The sequence below is a fragment of the Vicia villosa genome, linkage group LG3 (genome assembly GCF_029867415.1).
Source record: "Vicia villosa cultivar HV-30 ecotype Madison, WI linkage group LG3, Vvil1.0, whole genome shotgun sequence".
Classification (NCBI taxonomy): Eukaryota; Viridiplantae; Streptophyta; class Magnoliopsida; order Fabales; family Fabaceae; genus Vicia; species Vicia villosa.
Window position 1 is genome coordinate 17520481 of NC_081182.1, and position 26462 is coordinate 17546942.

At 34.5% G+C, this 26462-nt stretch overlaps 2 protein-coding genes and 1 pseudogene across 2 annotated transcripts; 2 read left to right on the forward strand and 1 right to left on the reverse strand.

The window, feature by feature from the left end:
- Nucleotides 1-996: 996 nt before the first annotated feature.
- On the forward strand, nucleotides 997-2237 carry LOC131660472 (aquaporin PIP2-7-like; annotated as a pseudogene).
- Nucleotides 2238-8781: 6544 nt separating this feature from the next.
- Nucleotides 8782-14432, forward strand: LOC131657649 (uncharacterized). The gene is made up of 3 exons (XM_058927021.1): nucleotides 8782-9017; nucleotides 9148-10220; nucleotides 14341-14432. Exons 1-3 carry the CDS (start codon nucleotides 8782-8784, stop codon nucleotides 14430-14432), a joined length of 1401 nt encoding a protein of 466 aa, XP_058783004.1.
- An 8517-nt stretch (nucleotides 14433-22949) lies between these two features.
- On the reverse strand, nucleotides 22950-25453 carry LOC131655028 (uncharacterized). Its single transcript, XM_058924936.1, has 4 exons — nucleotides 25062-25453; nucleotides 24703-24967; nucleotides 23923-24158; nucleotides 22950-23845 (listed from the first exon to the last, which is right to left on the reverse strand). Exons 1-4 carry the CDS (start codon nucleotides 25065-25067, stop codon nucleotides 23102-23104), a joined length of 1251 nt encoding a protein of 416 aa, XP_058780919.1. The 5' UTR covers nucleotides 25068-25453; the 3' UTR covers nucleotides 22950-23101.
- Nucleotides 25454-26462: the final 1009 nt, after the last annotated feature.

Here is a 26462-nt window from a genome sequence, read left to right on the forward strand (position 1 = left end):
TATCAATACAATATTTTTTAATTTAATTTAATCAACCAAATATTCATAAGCGTTTATAGTTATTAGTGATATTTGTAAATATCGATAATAATTAAACATATTAAATTTATTATGTTGGTGATTTATTACATATTTGTTTCTAAATATTTTATAGTTATTAATGAATTTATATTAATAACTATATATCAGCAACAATCAAATCTTACCAACTGACCTGCACGAGTCTTCTACTAATTTTAGTAATAAATGTTGTATGATTTTATAATAAATATAAATAATTTATTTAATATTAGTCTGAAAGAACCTCATCTAGAAGTAATTTTAAAAAATAATAATAGTAATTTATATATGATGAAAAATCTATGGGCAAACATAATTATTTTCTTCATATATATATATATATATATATATATATATATATATATATATATATATATATAATCTTAAAACTAATATATCATTCTAACCTTGTACTTGGTACATGCTTTGTTTGGTTTTTGAAATTGTCAAAAAAAAATTTGAAAGTGTAAAATTGTTTCTAGATAATTTTAAGATGTTTGGTTAAACAAAAGTAGAATTGATTATGTCTTTAGAATTGATTCTACTTAAAATTAGAATTTATAATTTCTGCCTTCAGAATTGATTTTGAATAACTTTTGCATTAAAATTTATTGTTAAATTAATTTTTACATAAATATATTTAAAAATAAATGAATTTTAATAAAAAACACACTAAGATTAAGATATTTATCTTTGTAATGGTCCAAAGTAAAGAAAGGAGTTGGGAAGAAAAGAGAATTTGAAAAGAAATGACCGTTGTTATCGTGGCAGGTAAAATGGTTTCCAGGCTGACAATGTGGGCCTCTTCTGCGGTGGTTAGATCATTACCTTTCACATGCTCCCTGCTCTTCTTCAACCCTAGTCTATCCTTACCCTGTCCCACTCTTTCTCTCTTTCCAACTGTTTTTACTTTTGTTCCAACACACAATTCAAATTTCCATATTTACCCTTAGCTTATCCACATCTACACTCAATGCAACACCACTGTTCCTTTGCCCTTACACCTCCTCCTCCATAAATACACCCTCATTTCCTCCAACAACTCCCACAACAACTACATAGTAAAAAAAACTGAAAAATGTCGAAGGAAGTGAGTGAAGAAGGTCACCAACCTCATCACCACAGTGGGAAAGACTATGTTGACCCACCACCAGCACCTCTTCTTGACTTCGCTGAAATCAAGCTCTGGTCCTTCTACAGAGCTCTCATCGCGGAGTTCATAGCAACTCTCCTCTTCCTCTATGTCACCGTCGCCACCGTCATTGGCCACAAGAAACAAACTGGACCATGCGACGGCGTTGGCCTTCTCGGCATAGCATGGTCCTTCGGTGGCATGATATTCGTCCTCGTCTACTGCACCGCCGGTATCTCCGGTGGCCACATCAACCCTGCAGTCACATTTGGCCTCTTCTTAGCTCGTAAGGTTTCTCTTATAAGAGCTGTTTTATACATTATATCACAGTGTTTAGGTGCCATTTGCGGTGTTGGGTTGGTGAAGGCTTTCATGAAGCATCCTTACAACAGCCTCGGTGGTGGTGCTAACTCTGTTGCTTCTGGTTATACCAAAGGCTCTGCACTTGGTGCTGAAATTATCGGAACTTTTGTGCTTGTTTACACCGTTTTCTCTGCTACCGACCCTAAGAGAAGTGCTAGGGACTCTCATATTCCTGTTTTGGCTCCTTTGCCTATTGGTTTTGCTGTTTTCATGGTTCATCTTGCAACTATACCTATCACCGGTACCGGAATTAACCCGGCCAGAAGCTTCGGTGCTGCTGTTATCTTCAACAATGGCAAAGTTTGGGATGACCAAGTAAGTCTAATAATACCATTTTCTTTATTTTAGCATTATGTATGTGTTGATTAACATGCATGGTTTAAATTAATGTTGCAGTGGATTTTCTGGGTTGGACCGTTCGTGGGAGCGGCGGCTGCGGCGGCGTACCATCAGTATATTCTGAGAGCGGCGGCTATCAAGGCGTTGGGCTCGTTCAGAAGCAACCCCACCAACTAATCATGCATAGATTCTGTGTTTGTTAATTTATTGGCATGGTTCACTACTATGATGCAGATTGATTGTTTATTTTATTTATTCGGTTTGTTTGTACGAGATGATGCATGTACTACTCACTTTTCATTTCATATTATTTATATTTTAATTACAATTTATTATTTATTTATTTATAATCTGTTTTATTCTTAGACTTGAATTCGTAATTAGTAATATTGAAGTTTACATAGCCTTTTTTATGATAATATTTTACCAAGAGTTAATATCCAATTCCAAATTGGTTTTTGAGATTGCATGGGTCTAATCCTTAACATTGTGGATTTTTTAAATGATCTCTAAAATAACAAAAAGATTAATCTACTTTTGCCAAGCTTTGCTAATTGTTGGGTTTAAACGTGGTAGTTAAGTTTCATGCGGTTATTATTATATATGAATTAGAATAAGATATCTCCAACGAATGGCAGCATATTCCTTGTGAAGGAGATTTGGATGGATTTCTGCCTCCTTAAATTATGTTAGGGATTCACTTCTTATTAACACTGATGGAAATATTGAAAGATAAACTTGATTAACTTTTGAAAATTTTATAATCTTACAACTAAGAATGACTAGTTTTAGTAAATGAGTATTTTTTTTTTTTAATAAAGGCCAAAATATATTAAACTAGAGAAAATAGTATAAAGAGGAGGGGGACCAAACCAAAACTCTTAAGAAGAACAAAGCGAGAAAAAACAAAAACAAAAGATAGACAACAAAAACACATGAGATAACTCATATCAAAGAAACTAGTGAGACGTATGGTTGGAGGCACATACCTTGAAACTTTTGCACGCCTCAGACGGTTTCTTCTTGTGCTTCCTATTTCTTGGAACCACCAATTGAAATGGTTGATTAGTGTTTTCATCCAAATCAACAATCTCATCTTTCTTAGCCATGTTAGCCCAAGATTCACTAAGAAACTTCATAGCTTGTTGAGCATTTGAATATGAATCTCCATCTTGATTCTTGTCAATTTTACCTTGATCAACTAAATCACACAAATTTTCATTTCCTTGGGCACCCAAGTCTTCTTGATGCAACACATCAATACTCACAGCATTCCCATCAACGGTGGTTTTCAAACAATCAACAAATCCTAAAAGAGGATTATTATCAACACATGTAGCATTTTCACATTCAACTGATTCATTTCTTAAATCTTCATTCTGAGACTTATTCTCTGTGCGTTTATGTTTCTCCTTAGATACCCTTTTCTCTTGATCCACTTTAATAAGTTTACAAGACGAAAAACTATGACCAATGTTATGACAATGCGAACAGAAAAGAGACAAATTTTCATATTCAACGTTAACAAGAAACGCAAAATCTTCTCTTTCTACCCACAATTTATGTCTAATTTTAGCAGATAAATCAATATCAACTAAAACTCTAGTTAAATGTCCAAAAAATCTCTCTAGAAGGCACTTACTTGTTGCATCATCCAAACACATTAACGTTCCGAGACAACTAGCAATAGCAAAGATAATATTGGGACTCCAAGCAAATCAAGAAAACGAATCCAACATTGATTTATTGTCTGTTTGTGGTTATGAAGATTAAAGTCAGGAGTCCAAGTAAATGAGTAGCTAGGAGTTTTAGCTAAATTCTTTCTATTCAAGAGTTTAAATTGAGTATACGGTACTTTAATACAAATTGTTTTTAAATTTTAAATTAAATTTTAATTCCTTACTGTTATTTTTAGTATAAATTATTTTAAAATTTAAAGTTATTTTAAATTAAAATAAAATAAAAATATATGTGTTATTGAATTATGTTATTGACTGGTTATACGAGAAAAACATATTTGTGAGGTTTTGATTAAAATATTTTTATTTTTGGAATTGAAAATTGTAGGTTTTATTGTTAGTTAGACGATCTTTAAAATTATTTGAAGTAAAATGATCAAATATAGTGAGTACCAAAAAAATATACATGTAAAATAATTTTACTTGTAGAGCTGAAGTGTGTAGATTTTATTATAAGATAGACAATTTTTAAAATTATTTTAAGGAAAATATCAAATATTAGAACTTAGGTTCTAACTATCAATATATTTTTGGTAAACTGGTACTCTTGAGTTTAGTTGGATATAGATACCTTTAAACAATTAGACACTATGATTTAATGTCATGTCACTATTTATTATATTTTATTTTTAAAATAAATTAAAATTTTAACATAAATTACTAAATGTATCGTTACCCAACTTAAATTAATGGATACCAAAGAATTTATGTATATTTTTATATACTTCATACTTATACATTGAGACTTATACATTGTTATTACAATGACGTGTCTCCTAACTATATAGACATTGTTTTTAAAAGGGTTCATTTTGCAATCTTAAAAAAAATAGTTTTAAAAAAAATCAATCTCTAAATCAAGAATTTGAAAATTTTATTAGAGAAAAACTTTGAAGGATTTTAAAAAGCTTTGATAAATTATTCAAATTTAATTTATATTGTTATAGTTCTTTGAATATTAAAACAATATAGCTCACAAATATTTATTATTCAATACAAAGAAAAAAAATCCAAATAACTATGTTTAATAAATAATTTACACCAAAAACCATGTTTTCGGCAAAATTACGCATATGACCAGGTTTCAGAGGTGGACTCCACATAGGAGCCACCTCTGGTGGCGCCAATGCCTAAAATCCTTTAACCTATGCGCCACCCAGGGTGGCTTCAATGTGTATTTTCTTCTTTTAAGCCACCTAGGGTGGCGCCTATGTGTGTTATTTCTTTTTTTTTTTTGGTTTTTTTTAATTGTTTCTATATATTTATATTAATTATATTTTTTTTTTATTTTTTAAAAATTGTTTTAACATAATTAAAAAACAGTTAAATAAATAATGAAACACCACGTGTCATTCATTCCAAACATTACAAATACGAGAAATGCAGAAACAACATTACAAATACGGTCATACAGTCCAAACATTACAAATACGGAAAAAAAAGAAAAATTTTAAAACATGGATATTATGCTATTCACGACCCCTCCGACCATGACCCCTCCGACCCGGAGCCGGACCATGACCCCTCTCACCGCCAGTTCCGCAATCTGGAATTATTCGAATCCGGTTGGAAGGATCTCGACGACCCACTTCTCCATGACCCCCCTATTCCTTGGTTGTTCTTGTTGTGTCTAGGTAGGTGGTCCTCGGATTAGCCCCTCCATGCGCTCGTTGGACATGTATTCTTGTATGCTGCTGTCAAATAGTCGGGTCCCCATGCCCTCAAAGATTGGTCTTGGCGGTGGAGTTGCGTCATATGGTCGGTAAAACCCAGCACTTGATTGGCCTTGGCAAAATGGCATTGTTTGTTGTGGTGTGGTGTACCCATATTGTTGGTGTTGTGAAAATTGGGGTGTGGAGTATCCATGTTGTTGGTACTGTGACGATTGAGTGGTCATTTGCTCGTTTGGGTCGTATTCGTCATCTAGACCCATGTCGGGGCTGGGTTGCCTATTGGAGTTGGAGGGGCCGGCGTCGCCGTGTTGTTGGGTGAAGCCCCATGATTGTTGTTGGATGGGTTGCCTAGTGGAGGTGGAGGGGCCGGCGTCGTAGTGTTGTTGGGTGAAGCCCCATGATTGTTGTTGGACGGGTAGCCTAGTGGAGGGGTCGGCGTCATGGAGTTGTTGGGTGAAGCCCCATGATTGTTGTTGGATGGGTTGACTTTGGTAGGGCGTTGTTGGTGTTGTTTGATATTCTTCATGGTAAGGTTGTTCGGATGTTTGGCGTTGTCGGCGTTGCTGGCGTTGTTGGGGTGGTTGTTGTGCGTATTGATGTTGGTGGAGGTCGTGTAGGTAGTAGGGGTCAGACACATACATATCGGGGGTTGTTACTGTTCTAAACCAAGCAACGTAGTCCGCGGTTGGAAACATGGGGAGTTGGGCAACAGGGAATTGTAGCAGATGGCTGCGACGCTGCTTCCACATCTCACAAAATTCAGGTGCGAATGTACGATAATCTGCATGGTCCCATTGTTGATTGACTCTTTTAATATGCCAGCGACCCAAATCAGTGGGGGGATCCGGGATTAGTTGATGCATGCCAAACTGTAGTCTCACACGGTCAGATTGGTGCATCTCCACGATGTTGAACCTTATTATAGGTGTCACTGCAGTCCAAACTTCCCGGTCACTCTCGTTTGGCTCATGGTCTAGCATCAAGTATGGTCTCCAATTAAACTGCGTAGGAGAAAAAATAACATATTATTAAAAAAGATGATGGATTGTAATACATCTATATGATCATATAAAAGTTTAGTGGTAATACATCTTCAGCTTGGAGGTGATCAATTAGGTCCCGATACAAAATAACACTCCCCCTCGGATTCTTACTGTAATCCAATTTAGGACCACAGAACCTAAAAAAAAAGAGCAAACATGTTATTTCAGATTTTTATGTAAAAGAGAGTTAGCGTTCAAGGGATAGCGTTGAAAAAGACGTACCTTATTGCATAAGGGAACGTGTAGTTGTTCCTGCCTGCAGGGGATAGCGTAGGCAGTCTCCACCAACCCCATACTTGTAGGAGGAACGCACATCCATAGAAGGTGCACTTCTCGGCAACCGCGTTCTTACAAAGCGATTGGTATAACATCGCTAAAACGGCAGACCCCCAACTATATTTCCTAATCTTGCTAATACTATCAAATTTACTTAAATAAAAAAAGTTGACAGTGTTACCTGTCGACTCCGGGAATAAAAGGTTACCAAACATCAGCATTATATAGACCTTAGTCATTAACCAAATATACTCCTCGGTAGAGTTGTCGCTCAAGACGAGTTCATCATAATAAGCTCTAAGGGAGGCCAGACTGATACCCTGGCCTCTTGAACCTTGAGTAGGCACAACTAGATCTCTTCCCAACACTCTCTCACACAGTGAATTAGCATGTTGAACAGATCCATTAACAGCCTTGCCATCAATGGGCAGACCAAGCAACATATAAACATCCTCTAGAGTAACCGTACACTCACCTATTGGAAGATGAAACGTGTGGGTTTCAGGCCTCCATCGCTCTTGTAAGGCAAGGATGAATTTTCTGTCTATGGTGTTGTTGTGCATTTTTATGATATGTCCGAAGCCACATGCTTGTAGATTCGGAATAATCCTCTCGTCGGGTTCAACATAAGCGTGAGAACGTGTACGGAATCGGTCAACAGCCTAAGAACCACAAATAAATCGATTAAACTGGATATCATATATGTATAGATGTTTAGAAATAAATAAGTATGAACTTACATATGTCGCCAAGTTTGCTCTAGTTCCTCTGTGGGTTTCACCCATGGTAAGAAGTTGTTGAGCCATTCTCAAGAACTCTGAAACTTTTCTGCGGATTTGAAAATGCAAAGTGTTTTTTGAAGAAGAAGAAGATATGTTGGTGAAAAGAAAGTATTCTATGAGAGTATTTTTAGAGGGGGTGGTGGTTGCTGATGTTTAGTGCATGATAGCCAAGTGTTGAGCATGCATGTGATACAGATATCAAAGTGATAAAGATGGGTTCACATGCATTCTGTGTTGAATTGACCAGGCATTCTGTGTTTTTGGCAGAATAGACTAGGCCTGCATCCCGTGTTCTGTGCTGAATTGACCATGCATTATTTGTTTTTGGCAGAATAGACTAGGCCTGCATCCCGTGTTCTGTGCTGAATTGTCTAAGCATGCATGCATACAGTATTTTGATGCAGGTAGATCACATGCTGGCAGATTAGTCTAGGGTTTTGGCATTGGGGACCACATAACAAAATTAGGGCAAAAAAAAAACCAAAACACACTAATGCGCCACCCCAGGTGGCGCCATGCTGTTAAAAATTGTACTAATGCGCCACCCCAGGTGGCGCCAACATGCAACTGTTTCTTTTTTTTCTTCAAAATTTAGGGTTAGGGTTTTCTATGTTTTTTTTTATTTTTAGGGTTTAGGGTTTTCTAGGTGTTGTTTCACCGAAAATAATTAGTATACAGTCTTCGCATGTGATTGTACAGTGTGCACTGCTCAGTATGGTTGTGTCTGGTCAAGTCGGCAAAGCTGCAGTTCACCAGTGTCAAGCACACCTCAAATCAACTCAATACGTTTGTGACGATACAAGCATTCATTTTCCATGAACTTTATTCGCATGTGATTGTACAATATGCACTGTTCAGTATGGTTGTGTCTGGTCAAGTCGATTGTGCAGCAGTTCACCAGTGTCATAATGATCTCAACTCAACACAGTAAGTTTGTGACGATAAAAGCATACCTCTAATGTGAAAAATAACACAACTCATTAGACATCTCATTTCACGTCTGAAATAACACTCTTTACCCACTCAACAATGGCCCCTCCACAATACATTATCAACGCTCATGTTTTTGGCGAGACATATGACAACGAAGAAGTTGGTTTTCTGTTTAGAAACACCGAGGTTAAACGATTTTGTTTAAGCAGAAAAGCAAATTTCAGTTACTTCAAAGGGAGATTAGAGACGAAGCTTGCAATGGGTGGTGTATCCCAGATTTTTTACCAATATCGATTTCTTCGTGGGGACAACCCGATCAAGTTTATCCAAGTTGAGATCAAAGATGATGAAGACATGCAGAATATGTTCGCCAATCATGAGTATTCTGGTTACGACTGCATAGAACTGTATGTTACTCTACCAGAAGTTTAACCCACACAAATGGTTGAGTCACAAGTCATTGATGCACTTGAAGACGAGCAAGCAGAGGTCGACGTTGTAGATGAAGAAGAAGAAGCACCGGAAATAGAAGTTGATAACTTGGTCAACGAGGAAGTTGTTGTACCACGAGATCAAGTGCATATGCCTCCAGTGCACATGAGGAACTTGAATTTTGATGGGGATGATGAACCATCGACTGATATTTTCTATGATCCATACACTCAAACAGATCAATGGTTAAAAGTAGTAGACATATTTCGTTCTAAGGAGGCATGTATCATGGCCATAAAAAGATTTCATATGGCTAACAATGTTGATTTTCGAGAGGTACAAAATTTATTGTAGAAACACTGACTGTGGATTCAGGTTGCATGCATCATACAGGAAGAGAAGTGATTCATGGGTTATAGGATATATTTCCCAAGATCACACATGTGTTAACACAAATGTTTCACAAGATCACCGTAAGCTAAGTTATGACATTAGTTGTCAAGAAATCTTGCCTCTAGTTGAAAAAGATCCATCGTTAAAGGTGAAAATGATAATCTCTCATATCGTTGCAACATACAATTACACTCCGTCTTATAGAAAGGTGTGGCTGGCGAAGACCAAAGCGATCGAAATTATGTATGGAAATTGGGAGGATTCGTACAAACGACTCCCACATTTCTTATATGCACTTCAAATTTATGCTCCTGGAACCGTTACTATTTTAGAGACCCTTCCGGCGCAATCTCCAGACGGAACGTCCCTTCAAGGAAATGTGATATTCCACAGGCTTTTCTGGGCTTTCCGCCCATGTGTGCAAGGATTTTCATATTGCAAACCAATTCTTCAAATAGATGGAACTTGGTTGTACGGAAAATATAAAGGCACCATGTTGATGGTTGTGGCTCAAGACGGAAATAGTAACATCTTTCCTGTTGCGTTCGCTCTTGTGGAAGGAGAAACTGCTGGAGGTTGGGGTTTCTTTCTCAAAAATCTTCGGACACACGTTGCCCCCCAACCTGGACTTTGCTTGATTTCAGGCAGACATGCTGCCATCGAGAGTGTGTACAACAATCCAGCAAACGGGTGGCAAAACCCAACCTCAACGCATGTTTACTGTATTCGACACATTGCACAAAATTTCATGCGGGAGATAAAGGACAGGGCTCTTCGGAAGACTCTTGTCAATGTCGGATATGCGTTGACTCAACCGACGTTCCAATATTATCGACATGAAATTGTAGCGGCAAATCCAGATGCAGGCAGATGGGTAGACAATCTTGCTAGAGAGAAATGGACCAGATCATACGACAACGGGAAGCGATGGGGGCACATGACTACGAATCTTGTGGAGTCTATGAACGGGGTGTTTAAGGGCATCAGACACCTTCCGATTACTTCCTTGGTGGAAGCAACATACTATAGGATGGCTTCTCTTTTCGCAAGAAGAGGTGAGCGTTGGAATGCAGTTATAGAATCCGGACAAGTATTCAGCGAAACATGCGTCAAATTCATGAAAGAGCAATCTGCCAAAGCCAACAGCCACATTGTGACATCTTTCGATCGATTCAACCGGACCTTCAGTGTTAAAGAAACGATTGACCATAACGAGGGCCTTCCGAGACAACAATACAGGGTTCTTATAGATGAAGGGTGGTGCGATTGTGGAAAGTTTCAAGCCTTTCGGATGCCATGCTCTCATGTAATTGCAGCATGTTCGTATGCGCATCAAGATCCGTTAGCACTTTTATCTCCCATTTACAAGGCGGATACCTTGCTCGGGGTGTACAACAACTCATTTCAAGTGATGGCAAAGGAGGATTATTGGCCTGCGTATGAAGGGGACGTGGTTTGGCATAATGATAACATGCGGAGAAAGAAAAGAGGTCGCCCGAACAGCACCCGGATCACAACCGAGATGGATCATGAGAAAATGGTACGAAAGTGTAGCATATGTCGTGAAGTCGGGCACAATAGAAATACCTGTCCTAACCGTGGATCAAATTCCACCGACAATTAGTTGTATGTCATTTGTATTAGTATTTGTATTAGTATTTGTATTTGTATTTGTATTTGTATTTGTATTTGTATTTGTATTTGTATTTGTATTTGTATTTGTATTTGTATTTCTATTGGTTATGTATTTGTATTATCCTTTATTAAATCAACTAGTTATGTCTTTGTCTCGTTGTGAAATTGTCTTCATGGCCCATACTGCCACTCTTTATTTTGGACAGTCAAATACACATGCTTTCGTCTAGTCCCATCAAGTCAGTCATTTATCAGTGTGTCTGCATTTATCATACATGTTAGGCGTGCTTGTAAACAGTACGCAACATCATTACTTTTTTCTACCCACTACTATTATAAATTAGGGGCTCCTATGGTTGAGTTTACACACAGATACACAAACTCCAAATACCAAACAATCACACAAACACAACCATGCCTCGCCGGACAACCATTAGGCCAGATGGATGTCACCGGACAACAGAGTTGCCGCCCCGGAGATCAACATGGCGTGCCAAACCTGAACCGGAGTATCACAGAAGGAACGGACATGTCATATTCTCACCCGTCAAACCTCCCATGCCGGTTATTTTTTGGAATATCTCTTCCGTTGAGCAACTCAAGAGGACTCTCATGAGTTTTTTATAGGGGAGTACGAAGCCGGCGAACAGATAAGAAGCATCAAGAGGCTTAAAACAAGGGCCGATGCTGTGAGTGGAGCAACTATAACTTTCTGGGATAACGTGGAATACGACATTGATGTCATTCAAATGATGCATGGACCTAATGACATTGTTTTAACCGTGGTGATTTCTTAGATGTTTTAGTTTATCTTTTTCTGTTGGTTATTTTCTATGTACCTTTTAATTAATGAATGAACTACTGTTTTCCGTGAACGCTCGAGTTAGCTGATTCACTGATCTTATCTGTTGCAATTTAATATATATATTTTTTAAATACTTTAAAATAAAAACAATTTTATTAATAAATAACAAAATTAAAAAAAATAGTATAGAAACAATTAAAAAAAACAAAAAAAAAAACAAAAAAAACAAAAATTAAAAGACACATAGGCGCCACCCTAGGTGGCTTGAAAGAAGAAAATACACATTGAAGCCACCCTGGGTGGCGCATTAGTTATAGCAAAATGGGCATTGGCGCCACCAGAGGTGGCTCCTATGTGGAGTCCACCTCTGAAACCTGGTCATATGCGTAATTTTGCCGAAAACATGGTTTTTTGGTGTAAATTATTTATTAAACATGGTTATTTGGATTTTTTTTCCAATACAAACAGATATTTTTCAAATTATCAACCATTTATTATATAATAAAGATTATATAAGAATAGAAAGTAAATATACAGTAAATTGAAGTTACATCAGTATTTTTTTTAAGGGCAATGCTAACGAGTGTCTCAGGGGCACTGGTTAAGAGTATAAAAATGATATGTTTTGTTATTAATATTTGTATTCATTGCATTAAAAATAGAAATAATTGACTTCTTTTAAGTAATAAAATTTATGTTTTATTAGAAATATTTGTATTTAATGAATTGAAAATTGAAATGATTAATTTATTTAGACAATATTTTCTTTATTTGGAAACTTTAAAGAGTGACCCGGAGGCACTCGTTAGCATGACTTTTTTTAATTTGAAAAATTAATTATTTTTCATTCTATTCATCTCTCTCCAAATTTCGGACTTATCTTCCTTCAAAACTTTATTACACTTAACTCTATTTTTTGTGGTTTACATCTTTTACTTTGAATGAAAGATTTATTTATCTCCATATCCATAACACAAAAAACTCATTCACATAATATATTGGATTAACAATTTTTTTTTATAATATTTTCAAAGAATTTTAGATAAATTTTTTGAATTGATCATTCGGATGTTTTCATAATATAACTAGTAAGATACCCGTGCTTCCGCACGGGTAAATTTATTTAATATTGTATGAAATTAATTAGATACATATAAATTTTTAATAAATAATTTAATTACAAATGAAAAATATTATATAAATTTAATTATATTAAATAATTATATAAAAAAAAACCTAGAAGATGAAGATAAAAAAAATGAAATTTTAACATTTAAAAATAAAAATTATCTCTCAATTTATAGTAATTGTTGATTAAAATAAAATAGATACTTTGTTGATAATGACTCGTGAAATAAAAAAATTTATTTGATCTGATATAAAATGTATTTAAATACAAATGTAAAATGAACAATAATCATATGAATTTAATTGTATTAAATAATCTTTACAAAAATCTTGAAATGAAGAAAAGAAAAAAAAATTAAAAATAAGGATATTATCTCTCTAATAAAAACAATGATTGATTAAAATAAAATAAGTATTATGTTGATAATGACCCGTGATATTACAATATTTTTAATTTTATTAAATTTAAAAAATAAATTATTTTTTAGAGTTGATACATAAATAGAGAAAAAAAATTAAAATGAAAGTAAGAAAGTGTGGGAAGAAAATTTGAGAGAAATTTGAAATTTTAATTAAGAAATAGAAAGTGGGTAATGATCGATTAAAATAAATTAAATATTGTATTAATAGTGACCCGTGAGATAAATAAATATTTAATTTTATTAAAGTTAAAAAAATAGATTATTAATAATTTTTGTGATTAAATGAAAAAAAAATTAAAACGAAAGTAAGAAAGTGTGGGAAAATGAAATGTGAAAGAAATTTGAAAATTTAAGAGAGAGAAGAAGTGTGTTGGGGAGAAAAAGTTGGTTATTGAAAAGTTGGACCAATAAGAGGCCGACAATTGGCGCTTGGTTATTCAAAGGTTGAAAAAGTGGTATTTAATTTTGTTAGTTACCAAATTGTCCTTTTTTATTTGTAAAGAAATTTTTAATTAAGGGCATAATAGTCAAATTGGTCAATCTTTTATTAATTGTTTGTATAGTAGATTTGATTATCATTGCTTAAAAAGTTAAAATATTTTGTGGTAAGTAATTTTCCAACCGTTTCCCCCTACTTTACTTGTTACCGTTAACAAGTGTGACAGAAATTATTATACTTTGGCGAGTCCGTGAGTTGGAGCTAGAAGAAAAAAGTGTAGAGCATTCCATTATAGGCCAATTTTGGAGGGTGGCCTCAGATTCTTTATCAAAAGTGTTTGAATTGTTACAAAAAGAGAAGAGGCTTCACTCTTTTCGAAAAAGTTGGAACTTGTCCTCCTTAAACTACTGGGCTCAACACACAGCTAAAAAGTTGGAGAAAAAGTAAAACATAATGGTGAAAGTGAAGAGGCCAGGGTTCAAGAAATACTACAATTATGCATGGGAAGACACGTGTATTTATCTTTATCAGAACAATATCACATGTTTCCATTCCTTGTCTACTAGCTAGTGTAGTGGGTTGGTGGCCCTACATCCACCACTGCGTTTGAAGTTCAAAGGGAGTTTGAACTTTGAAGTTTGAAATGGTTAAGGTATATAGAAGACTGGACTAGTATTAAGAGCATCTTCAGCAATCACATCCTAAGTAAAGTTCATAGTAAGATATGCTTTAATAATTTTTGGTAGATTTCTCTGTTTTGCTACTTCATGTGTTTGGTGAAGGGAAGAAAGTGCGAAGAGAGAAAGATGTGAGAGGGAGTGTGAGAAGAGAGAAGTAGATGAAAAATAAAGTAGATTTTGTATATTGATTGATATAGTTAAAATTGAAGAGAAATAGAAGGGAAAGAAGTGTATTTTATTTTGAGAAAGACAAAAATACCCTTTATCTGAAAAATAACTTATTTTATTTAGCATATATATTTATATAGAATAAAAACTTATTTAAATTTTAACTTTATCATTATTAAACTAAATATAGTTAATCAATTAAATTTTGTTTAGTTTATTATATAAAAACATAAAACTAAAAAAACTTAATCAGTTAAATTTAAATTTACATTAACTTTTTAATTATATAATACAGTTAAGTAGTACTCCCTCCGGTCTTATTTATAAGCAAATATTCTCTTTTTAAATTTATTGAATAATGAATGTATTTTGTCTTTTATGTAGACTAGATACATTTATTATTCAATGAACCTAAAAAAAGAATTTTTGCTTATAAATCAGGTCAGAGCAGTATTAATATATTCATGTCAATATAGTAAAAATTAATATAATTATTTAATTAAATTTATGTTATTCTTTTTTCTACTATTTGTTTTTATTTAATAATTATTAATTAATGTTGTAGAAAAAAATAATGTTAAGTAGACAATTAAAGAAAAGGATAAACAAATTTGTACAATAAACTTCTTCTATGTAATCACAGTATTGTTTTTCATTTAAAATACATGTAAGAAAATCAAAATAAACACAAAATGTTACGTGAGTTTTTTCCATAATAGAAATAGTTGAAACTTTGTACTAATGGAATGTTGCTGTAAAATCTCGGTGCATTGATATGCAATGCAATTGTAATAATTATGAACAATAATAAAGGTAAAATTGGAATTGAGAAAATGTAAAGTGTTGTTTTCTAATTTCTCTTCAGATTTGGAAAGAAATCGAAAATCAGTGGGGCCCACACAAAATTAATCTCGCTCCAATTTCTTTTCAAACCAAGCAAGAGAAATTTGATATCTCTCTTGAACTTCTCTCTCTCCTACTTCTCTCTTACCAATTTCACCTCAAACAAACATATCCTAAATAAGGCTTGAATCAATATATATATATATATATATATATATATATATATATATATATATATATATATATATATATATATATATATATATATATATATATATATATATATATATATATATATATATATCTTACATACTTATATTTTATTTCCCAAATTAATTTTACATAAATTATTCAACCATATATTAAACTGAAAGTATTATTTCTATAAATAAATATAATTTTCAAATATATTATATTTAACTGTTATTAAACAAACAATATTTTAATATTTACTATTTAAATATTGAAAATAATAAAATAATAATAAATTGAAAGAAATTGAAATATAATTTCAGTTTATTAGTTGAACGTAAATATAATAAAATGAAAAAAAACTGAAAATATACATTATTAATTTGTTTAATTCTAAAAATTAAAACGTTATTTAGAATTTAAAAAATATAAATAAACTGAAAATAATTTATAAACTGAAAATATAAATTAAAACCAAAAGTTAATTTGTATTGAAAATAATAAAATAATAAGAAACTGAAAATATAAATAAATCTAGAATAATATATTTATAATAATAAATTGAATAGTATATTTATAATACTGAATAATAATAAATAAATATTATTTTAAAATAAATATTATAAATAAATAATCTTAAAAAATATAAAGAAATTAACGTTTTTTATTAAATACAAATATATTATTTAACGTTTTTAACATAAACGAATACTAAACAATCAATTTTTTTTTTTATTTTCAAAATATTAAACATTCCGTTTTTATTAAATAAATATTAAACGTTTTAATTATTAATACAGCTGTGTAATATATAGACTTTGATGCAACATGCTATACAAAAAACAAATACCTTCTACTTCCAACCAAATAGTCATGGGTTCAACACCCAATGTTAACAAAATTTTCAAATTTTTTATCTTTCACAATTTTTAAACTTAAGAAAAAAAAAATACATTTCCATATAATAAAAAATAAAAAAACCAACACATCAGCGTCATATCATATTTTTTTTTACTTTATCCACTGAAGGGCCAAAATGAAAAAGTATTGAAATTACAATGATGAAATCTGTGTTTTTTTTTACAGAGTTATTTTTGGGATTCACCCATATGGCAGAGGGCAAAATAACGTTTAACCCTATTTATTTATTTATTTATAAACTTGATGTATATTTGTTTAGTTGAAGAGAGAAACTAATTTAGAGGTGTATAACTTATTTTAAAATAGATTTTAAATTTATTTGTTTATGTGATAAAAAGAATTTTGACTGAATTGATTATGTAAATTGATTTTTAGTTTAAAATGAGTTGAATAAATGATTTATATTTAGATAAGGATAATGTTAACTTGTGCCCCATGGGATATAACGAATTTACTATTTATAGGTTTTCTAACATGTATCCTTAAGGGACAATGCAAGTTAACATTACTCTTTAGATAAATTTAGATAAATTTATATAAAAGTAAGTTAAACAGTAAATCTCAATATAAAAATCACATTTAAACTAAAAAAAACTACAAATTATAACTTTAAATATAATCATGAAGATAAAATCAATTCTTTTTAGAATGATAAAATTACAACTTTGAACTATATTGTACTATGCACTAATGAGTTGATCATTACATAACCAATGCTTTACTATTTATAGCAACTAATTAATGCTTAGTTTATGCTATCATTCACACCATGCATGTCATTCATGGTTCTCATGCATTGCTAACTGGATACTACCATCATCTTCGTACATTATACATTGTGTAATACTAGGTAGCTACTACTACTTTTAATACCCCTCACAGGCTCAAGGAGAGACAACCGTCAAGACTTTGAGCTTGTCCTAAAATCCTAAAATGCAGTCGTGCCAAGGGGCTTCGTGAAGGTGTATGCAAGTTGCATTGAGGTTGGTGTTGGAATAAGTTTGGTTTTACTTTTCAAATCTTAAGTTTTGATAATAATAAAATATAGAGAACAATTTTGTACACTAACAGTTTCTTTGAGTATGCACAATTTGAACGTAAAATTTGAATTATATAGATTCTGATATATGATAGTTTTGAAGAATATGCTCTAAATAAAGATAAGTTTTAAGGAAATTGAACTATGAAGAATAATCATCATCTGAAGATCGAGACTCTAATCAAGCAGACTCTGAACTCTAAATAAAGATAGATTTTAAATGTTGTTAAAAAAAACTCTAAAGCGTCAACTGATTTTGAGAAAGAGTTACAAATGAAAAAGTGTTTATTCTTTATCAAGATTATGAAGCCTCAGGACTCTGAACATTAGACTCGAAAGTTTCACTCTATCCAAGTTTTGAAGAAAAGACTCTGAAACTTTGACCAGGCTTCAAATCACTTTATACAAGAAGCCAATGATTAGAAGAATGAGTGAAAGAAATATTCCTGAATAGTACAACGTTAAAAGCACCAAAATCAAACATTCCAAAAGGACAAATACGTCGGAGAAATACGATGATATCCTTTGCACTACCTTGATTTTCATGAAAAGGATTGTACTATTGTTGTCGCCACTCATTTCATCCTCACCACCACTACATGCAGCAAACAAAAAATCATAACTATATTTTGAGGATTTTTCAACTTCACCCTCAAACAGATCTTTTCACCATCTAAATAAAGAGGTATTGGAAGTTTGGAAAGATAAGATTTTTGCAAGTGTGAAAAACTGAAGAAATAATTGAGAAAAAGCAAGAATCATTTTTGAGAGAAAAATCGTCATCACTACACTTTGAACTTTTTATTGTATAACTTTTCTAAAGTGTTAAGTTTGTATTTCATAGTGCGTGTATAAGTGTGTGTATTAGCTTCTTGGAGCAACTTTATAAACTCATTCTCTATTTTATAAACTCTGATTTAGTTCTTTAAGAGACTAGGGTATAGTTAACAACAAACTAGGATAAAATCCTTGTGTCTTTTATATTGTTGCATCTTGTTGTTTATTTTCTTGGGTGAAGGAAAAAGTTTCAATCTATAAACTCAATTCAAACCCCTATTTCTTTTGTTTCTTCGCACCTTCAGTTGGTACATGTTGAGTCTTCATTCTCTTGGGATGTCATGCTCACGAACAAAGTGGATATCAAGTTTAATATGCATTATGCACACATGGAGAATCAGGTTATGAGATAATAAAACTGCACTAAGGTTATCACACAAAAGAGTGAGGAGTGATTCCAACCATAGCAATTTAGAGGTAGGATGGGCAAGAGTACGGTATTCGGCTTTAATGCTTGAGATCTAGCCACAAGAGCTTGTTTCTTATTGACCCTACATCCACCACTGCGTTTGAAGTTCAAAGGGAGTTTGAATTGGTTAAGGAAAGGTGTATAGTAGTAAGAGCATCTTGAGCAATCACATCCTAAGTAAAGTTCATAGGTTAAGATAGGATTTAATATTTTTTTAAATAAATTTGTGGTATATTTGTTTAGTTTAACTTTTAGAACAAAACAACTAATTTAAAAGTGTAGAATTGATTTTTAAAATAAATTTAAAATTTGTTTGGTTACGTGGTGAAAAGAACTTTGTTGTGAATGAATTGATTATGTAAAATTGATTTTAGTTAGCAGTGAGTTGAAAAAATAAATTGTATATTTCTAATTGATTAACCAATCCTCCTAAGTATGGTACCCTTGCATTCCTAATTGATTAACATATTTCTTCTCATTGTTCCAAATCCAATTGTTCTTATTATTCCATATCACCCACAACATAACTGCCACTCTATCTGAAATCCTTTTATCATCACCGCAAATATTCCAAAACTATTGGTAAAAGGTAGGATTAAACCCGTCTAGGCCTGGGGATTTATCCGGATGCATATGGCGTAAGGAAATTTCTTTACCCACCTCCCTATGGGGGTCACCCCCAGTGAAAACCCCAGTTTACCCCTGCTTCGGAAATGCATTTCCAAAGTTTTTTTTTTTAAATTTTCCCAGACTTCGGAAATGCATCTCCGAAAACACCAAAAGGGGGGTGTTTTCGGAGATGCACTTCCGAAAACACATTTTTTCAGATTTTAGTGTAATTCGGAAGTGCATTTCCGAATTATGCAGAACTCTATTTTTTTTATGCTTTTTCTAATAGTCCCGTACAAAATATATACAAAACGTATAATATATACAAAACAGAAAAGCCGAACAAAACAAACCACATGTAAACGTAATATACTAATATAATAAATAAAATTCAAATAATATATACAGACCGAGTCATAGTGTGCGAAATATATAATCCGAATACAAAAAAAATAAACCCGGACCCCTACTGGGTATGCCTAACCCTCTCTCCCTGCGCCCTCCTCTGCCGCCTGTATGCCGCCGCACGGCCCGCATCAGTGACGATCCTCTCCATCACGGCGACTGCCTCTGGACCGCCCTGATCAACGATACTTCGATCCAACGCGTCCCGTCCAAACATCTCTATCCGCTGGCAGATCGGCAGGAGATCAATGGTGTGGTCATCCTCGGCCTGCTGATTCTCCAGAGGATGTGACACCCGATAGAACCATGTGACATATCCCTCCACACTGTGCCAGTCCTGGGAGACCCGAATGCGACGATACTCCTCCAGGACCACATGACGCTCCCAATCCGCAAATATGCCAGTGAGCTGCCCTCGGGTCACTGTGTCGGGAGCAGCCTCAAAAGGTGACCTGGGTATCATATGCACAAATCCAAACTGCCGCATGCACCGCTCAAGGAGATACCGCACCATGGTGCTGGTCCCGCATGCCAACCAGCCAGAATATAACGATATGCTGTCAAAGGGGACAACATCAGTGTAGTCGCTGAATGGCCTCCAACAGACGTTATCGTGCATCGTGCAGTCGAGGTACCCACGGTATGGTCCCACTGCATTGTTCCCCCTCTGGAGAACGTATCTGGCGGCCCTATGCATGGCGTCCTCGTACGCGGAATCAACGTGGAAGCCGTGGATGCGGGGGAAGTAGGAGATGATCCAGCTCTAAAACACAAACACGATAATGTATTAAAAATAAAAATGAAACATAAATAAATGTGAAACAATTAAAATGAAACGTACCATAAGTAGTGTGCAGGATCCGGTCAACTGCCTGGTCCTCCAGTTGGAGGCCTCATTCAGCTTCTGGTATAGGTATGCCAGAACAGCTGACCCCCAGTTCCACTGGTGAACGATAGTCAAGTCCATGAAATAGCGGAGGTAGGTCACGTAGACGTACCTTGCACTCTTGTCCATAAAGAGTGCAGCGCCTACCACAAACATGTGCCAGTACCGGAGAGCGCAGCCACGGTGATACTGTGTAAATAGGGCGTCATCCGCCTCCTCGGATTCGGCCGCCGCCACCAGGTGGTGCTCGAAATAAGCGCTCAGTGTGGAGAACCGGATATGAGGTCCATTTGTCGTCTGGCACTCAAAGTCAGCAACTTCGGGCTCCATACCCAAATAGAGCGTCATCCACTCACTGGCTTCGATCCTCTGGATCCGAGAGTGGTCCAACAGCGCCCCCCTGATCGGCAAGTGGAGAAGACACTGCACATCGTGCAAGGTGATCGTCATCTCCCCAACCGGTAAGTGGAAAGAAGACGTCTCCCTGTGCCACCTCTCCACAAAGGCACCATGCATGCCGTGGATGATGGTAGTATACCCCGTCATGCACAATCCACTAAGCCCTGAAGCTCTCACCGCGTCGTCAAACCACTCAACATTCGGTTTAAACAGACTGAAAACCTTCCGGGAGTGGTTCACCTGTTTCAAGGTCTGTCTTCTCCTGTTACAACAAAAACAAATAAAAAACTATGTTAATTAGACCGTTAAGAAAATGTTGAATAAACAGCTAAATTAAAAACGGTTAAATAATAAAGTCGGGCAAATTATAAAAAATACCTCTCCCCCCAGATAAGTCGAGCGACGTGCTCGTGGTAGGTAATCAACAAGGTAGTGTCACTGGGCCCTCCTGGGTAGCCCTCCTCCTGCTCCTCCTCTTCCCCGTGTGGAGGGTCAACATCTGGTACCTCCTCCGCCTCGTGGTATGTCACTGCCTCCTCCTCCTCCTCCTCCTCCTCTCGCTGGCGGGAAGAACATACCCGAGTCAGACGACTCCTCGATCCAGATTCAGAGGTACCCTCGTCCATCTGCACGGGAACTCGCACACGTCCCCGACCCTGCCCCTGTCCATGCGTCGACGCCAGGTGCGCCGCCCGCTCGCGTCTAGCCGACGCAGTCTGGGTCTCTCTACCCTGTCTGATGCGTGCTGGGTTGTCTGCCATGTTCCTGAAAACAATTGAATTCAAAAAGAATGCGAAACAATTGAAAAAACAAAAAAAATGAAATTCTGGACCACTTCGGAAGTTCATTTCCGAAACTGGGAATGAAGGTGTTTTCGGAAATGAACTTCCGAAACACCCCTGCGAAGAAGTTTTCTGCAACTTCCATGGCAGACCCCAAAATCCATCTTCAAAACAACTTGTAATGCTTCTAAACAACCTAAATACTACTAACAACCTACCCCTATATCATTTATGCAATTGAAAACAACCCTAACATGCATTTGAAATATGGATCTAACAATTATAAAACTTACAAATTAAAGTGATTGGAGGGCTTTTAAATGTAGTATAACAAGGTGATTGGAGCCTTTGATGTAGTCTTGGAAGTGGTTTGCAAAAAATTTCTAGAAAGTTGAGTTTGAAGTTGATTTAGGGTAAATGAATTAGGGGAGGGGGTTGTTTTGCTAAATCTGCAAAACGCGCAATATTTCGGAAATGCACTTCCGAAATGCTGTTTTCGGAAATGCATTTCCGAAATAAGACAAATTTTGAAAGAAAAAAAAAGGCGCTTTCGGAGATGCATTTCTGAAAACAGCGTTTTCTTGCATTTCGAAAATGTATTTCCGAAGTAAGGGGTATATTTGATTTTTTACCAGAGGTGACCAAGAAAGTTGGGAGGTGGGTAAAGAAATAGGAGCAAGGAGTCTCATTATCCTCATTTGAAATTCTGGGCTGGATTGTAAAACTGGTTCCTAATGGCCTTGCTGTTGAAACAGATTAGCAAAGTATCTTTTCGCAACTTCACTTAACCCCACTGGATCCCTAATCTCGTCCCCATGATCATCACAAGCATCACAATGTTTTTAAAATTCCGTCTCGCCGTAGCCATCATGTGAAAGAATTTCATATTCAATTCACCGTCTTTAATTTAGTTATTGTAGGAGTATTCTACACGCTTTGGGTCTCATTCAATATCTTTATGAATTTATTAATGCTGAATGAGTTTTGGAATGGTCCAACTCAGTTAAAATCACATTAAAATTAATTCATTCACATTTGATGCATGAACCAAGCAGTTAAATTATATTTGGCTCAATGAATCAACCAATTACAATAACATGATTCAAGCCATATCATGACTATTCAATGTGAAACCAATATAAAACAAAAATATATTATAAATAAATTTTACAACAGTATATAATGTTTATACATAGATACATATAAAGTTCTTTTATAACATAAAATAAAAGAACCTCATGTTCCTTGCATTCATTTAATTTTTATTGATTAATGTAACCTCTTCTACTTCTTAATTAATTTAACAAAAAAGAAAAACAGTTTGATTATTATTATAATTATAACAATTGATCAATCTTGGACTTGATAGGTAACATAGTTTGTTCATCTTCTAATCCAGAAGAAATGAGCTGCTCAAGACTTCTCAAACGATCTCTGATTTCTGGAATTCTCATATGAATATCAGCAATCTCCTGTTCTTTCTGAGCCAATGTTACTAATTCCGATTCCAGCTTTTCTCTCAACGATTCCATTTCGCGATCATAGTTAGCCTTTTCGATCTCCATATCCTGATGCTGTCCAATGAGTTCAATATTTTCAGCGATTTCATCTAGCGTGTTACGCAACCATGCTACGCGAAGATGCGCAGATTCAATATCCTTAACAATATCCAACAACTCATTCACTTTAGACTTAGTTAATAAATCAGAAGAAGATTGTAACTCTTGTACCACAAAACATACACATTCCATGTAATACGAACGAATTACAACTGATTCTAAATCACAGCTTGCACCGATATCGCCATACTTATCGAGGATTGTTTGTAGAATGGAACCAAAACTTTCTTTGACATTGTATTTTCCGATTTGAATACGGGATTCGGATATCACACTATCGGTCTCTCCGTCACTACTACTATCTACTTCTTTGTTGTTGTTGTTGTTGTTGAGAGTAAGGGGAGTGTCAGAGAAACTAAAATCTTTGGAACCAGTTTCAACAGAATGTGTAGTAATTGGAACAATTTCATCAGAAGCAACAACTTTGTCCTGAATAACACTATCCTTAACTTGGTCTTTAGCCTGTCAAAAAGAAACACATAGTTGAAATATATGATTAAAAAGTTTGTCTAAAGAGCATGAGGTAAAAAAGACCGTACCATAACATCTGAGATGTGTGATTGAGCAGAAATTGGTCCAGAAGAAGGAATGATCTCATCTGTTTTTGACTCTATCTTTTTATTCTCAGAGTAATGTGGTTTTGTTGATGAAGCATTGGAGTTGGAGAGATTATTGGTTGTCCCATTTTTTTTTGTTGGAACACTTTGAAGAATAGGGGGTTCTGGCTTAGAACCTACCTTCTTCCTATGATCAATCTTGGAATGAGGAGTGGCACCTGCAATTCAATTGTAATTGAACCAAGTTATTTATCCATCAAATTCCAAACTGAATGATCTTAGAATATCCACGATATCTATACATGAGCTTAAAGTAACATTTTTGTATTAAACAAACTGCCAAAACTTTTGATAAAATTTGCAAGTGTATACGATTGACACGATACTCACACATGTGATTATGATTTAAAATTTTTATACATATGTTTGTAAAAATAGATTGAATCATAAGAATTTGATGAAAAATCTTTATTTAATCAATTTTCAAAACTTTTTTTAAAGTTTGATATTCAGCCATGCGGCCGACTAATTCAAAGGAATCAATTCTTCATTCCACTAGTGGAAGGTCTGTTTAAACTCAGAGCAAAACCATGTATGGATTAGCTTAACACAAAAACTGTTACTAATTAACAAAATTCGAATCTAAAACTTTAAGAGTAGCAAACTCTCAGGATTCAAGTCTTCACCAACCATGAACCCGGGGTTTCAAAACACTAACTATAAGTAAATTGAATAACCTAAATATAAAGAGGAGGATTTAACCTGAATTGGATGATGATTTGTTGTTGCAATTGGCATCACATGTATGATAAGGATTAGATGCTTTAGGACAACCAGGATAAGTTCTTCTTTCTCCATTAGTTACCTTTTTGCCCATATCACCATCTGTAAAGCTTCTCCCATAAGTTGAAATAGTTTTTCTATTAGATTGTGGTTTGTTTCCCTTTGTCTTTTGAAAACAAGCTTGTGTGCATTGATGGTAAGGATTTGAAGCATTTCCACAATTACTACCGTTAGTTGACATCACCTGAACATCGATAATAATTATGTGTTCAATCTAATAAGTAATCCAGATGAAAAAATAAGCAATAAAAAGAAATAATAAAAAGCAATAAACTCACATCCATAGGAATTATGATAAGAAGAATGAGAGAAAGTGAAAGCAGCAATGAATGAGAAAAGAGAATTGAGAAAGATTGAAAAGGATGAAGCGTCCATTTATTGGACTGTGTGGGGGGGTAGGCGTGGCGGGTCTCACATTGCAGCAACGTTGACGAATGGAGTTTCCATGGTGACCATTTGACAAGTTTAGACTTTTGAATTTTTGTATGAAATGAATCATCATGGTATACGTATACTTGTCAAACTTCTTTGTCTTCTAGACACCCGTGTGAATCTCTTCTTTTTATAGCTGAATATTCCTTACAAACGGGTACTACTAGAAACCGTTGAATCAAAATAACCAACCAACATCACTTGAACTTCGTAATCTTGTTGCTTCTATTTTACTAGATCAGAATTCAAGCATGGAGAGATGAGAATCAATCTAATACAAAAGAGACCAACATATTCTTGCATTGATTTTGTATTAAGTGGCCCAACCAATCAACCAAAAGATTTCCTTCTAATTTTAAAAAGTATAATTTAATAATTAAAAATAAAACATAAAAAATATAATCATATATTAATAAAAAAAATTAATTATAATTATTTTGATTTTTAATCAATTTTATTTTTTAATGTATTGAATTTTTATCATAGTATTTTTTCAATTTATTAAATTTTTATTATAATATTTTTATATCTATTAATATTAATAAAAAAATTAGACTTTTCAAAACTTTATGCGTCTCAAAATTTGGGGCATGTACGGTAGAGTTTGTTGTTCTTGCACAGGGATCAGAGAGTTATGATTTAGAGACACGGAGGTGTTGTCAGATGAATTGGAGACTCCCTTTAAAAAGGAAGATCAATTGGCGCCTCCTCTAGGCCTAGCCAATCCAATTCACCCCTGGGTTTACAGAAGAAGAGTTGGTGCTAATTCTTCTAGTGCCTCAGTGTTTTCCGAAGATAGGTATTTATACGACCTATGACAAACCACTTACACACAAGAAACTTCAATGTCTAATCCCCTATAAAATTACCAGACCACTTACTTACAACCCCCTATCCAATAAAATTATCGACCCACAAACACTTAAACCCACAACCAATACATGTCAGACACTCAAGCACAAAACCAAGAGCATATACTCCATACCACTACCGAAGATGCTTATTATCAAAACATCCAACATCAATATGCCCCCAACATATCATTCTATCATAGCCAAAATACGCAAGGAACATATAACAGCAACACTTTCTTCTACCATAGTCAAAACGCCCAAACATTACAACACCAAAACATGCAACAAACATATGCCTACCAAACACCGCAAAAACCATTTTTTCCTTTCCACGGCGAATCATTCACACCAACATCAACATTCAATTCACTAGACCGCTCACTAGTAACCCCA

Bases quoted from the DNA above. Each gene is read 5' to 3' on its own strand.
- LOC131655028 (XM_058924936.1), bottom strand. The intron at 24,159-24,702 runs GTTAAATCCTCC...ATTGAATTGCAG, and splicing joins CAAATCATCATCCAATTCAG to GTGCCACTCCTCATTCCAAG. The intron at 23,846-23,922 runs GTACGGTCTTTT...TCTTTTTGACAG, and splicing joins CACACATCTCAGATGTTATG to GCTAAAGACCAAGTTAAGGA.
- LOC131657649 (XM_058927021.1), top strand. From the start codon at position 8,782: ATGGTTGAGTCACAAGTCATTGATGCACTTGAAGACGAGCAAGCAGAG. The intron at 9,018-9,147 runs GTTAAAAGTAGT...CTGTGGATTCAG, and splicing joins TACACTCAAACAGATCAATG to GTTGCATGCATCATACAGGA. The intron at 10,221-14,340 runs GTGAGCGTTGGA...AATTTTTGGTAG, and splicing joins TTCTCTTTTCGCAAGAAGAG to ATTTCTCTGTTTTGCTACTT.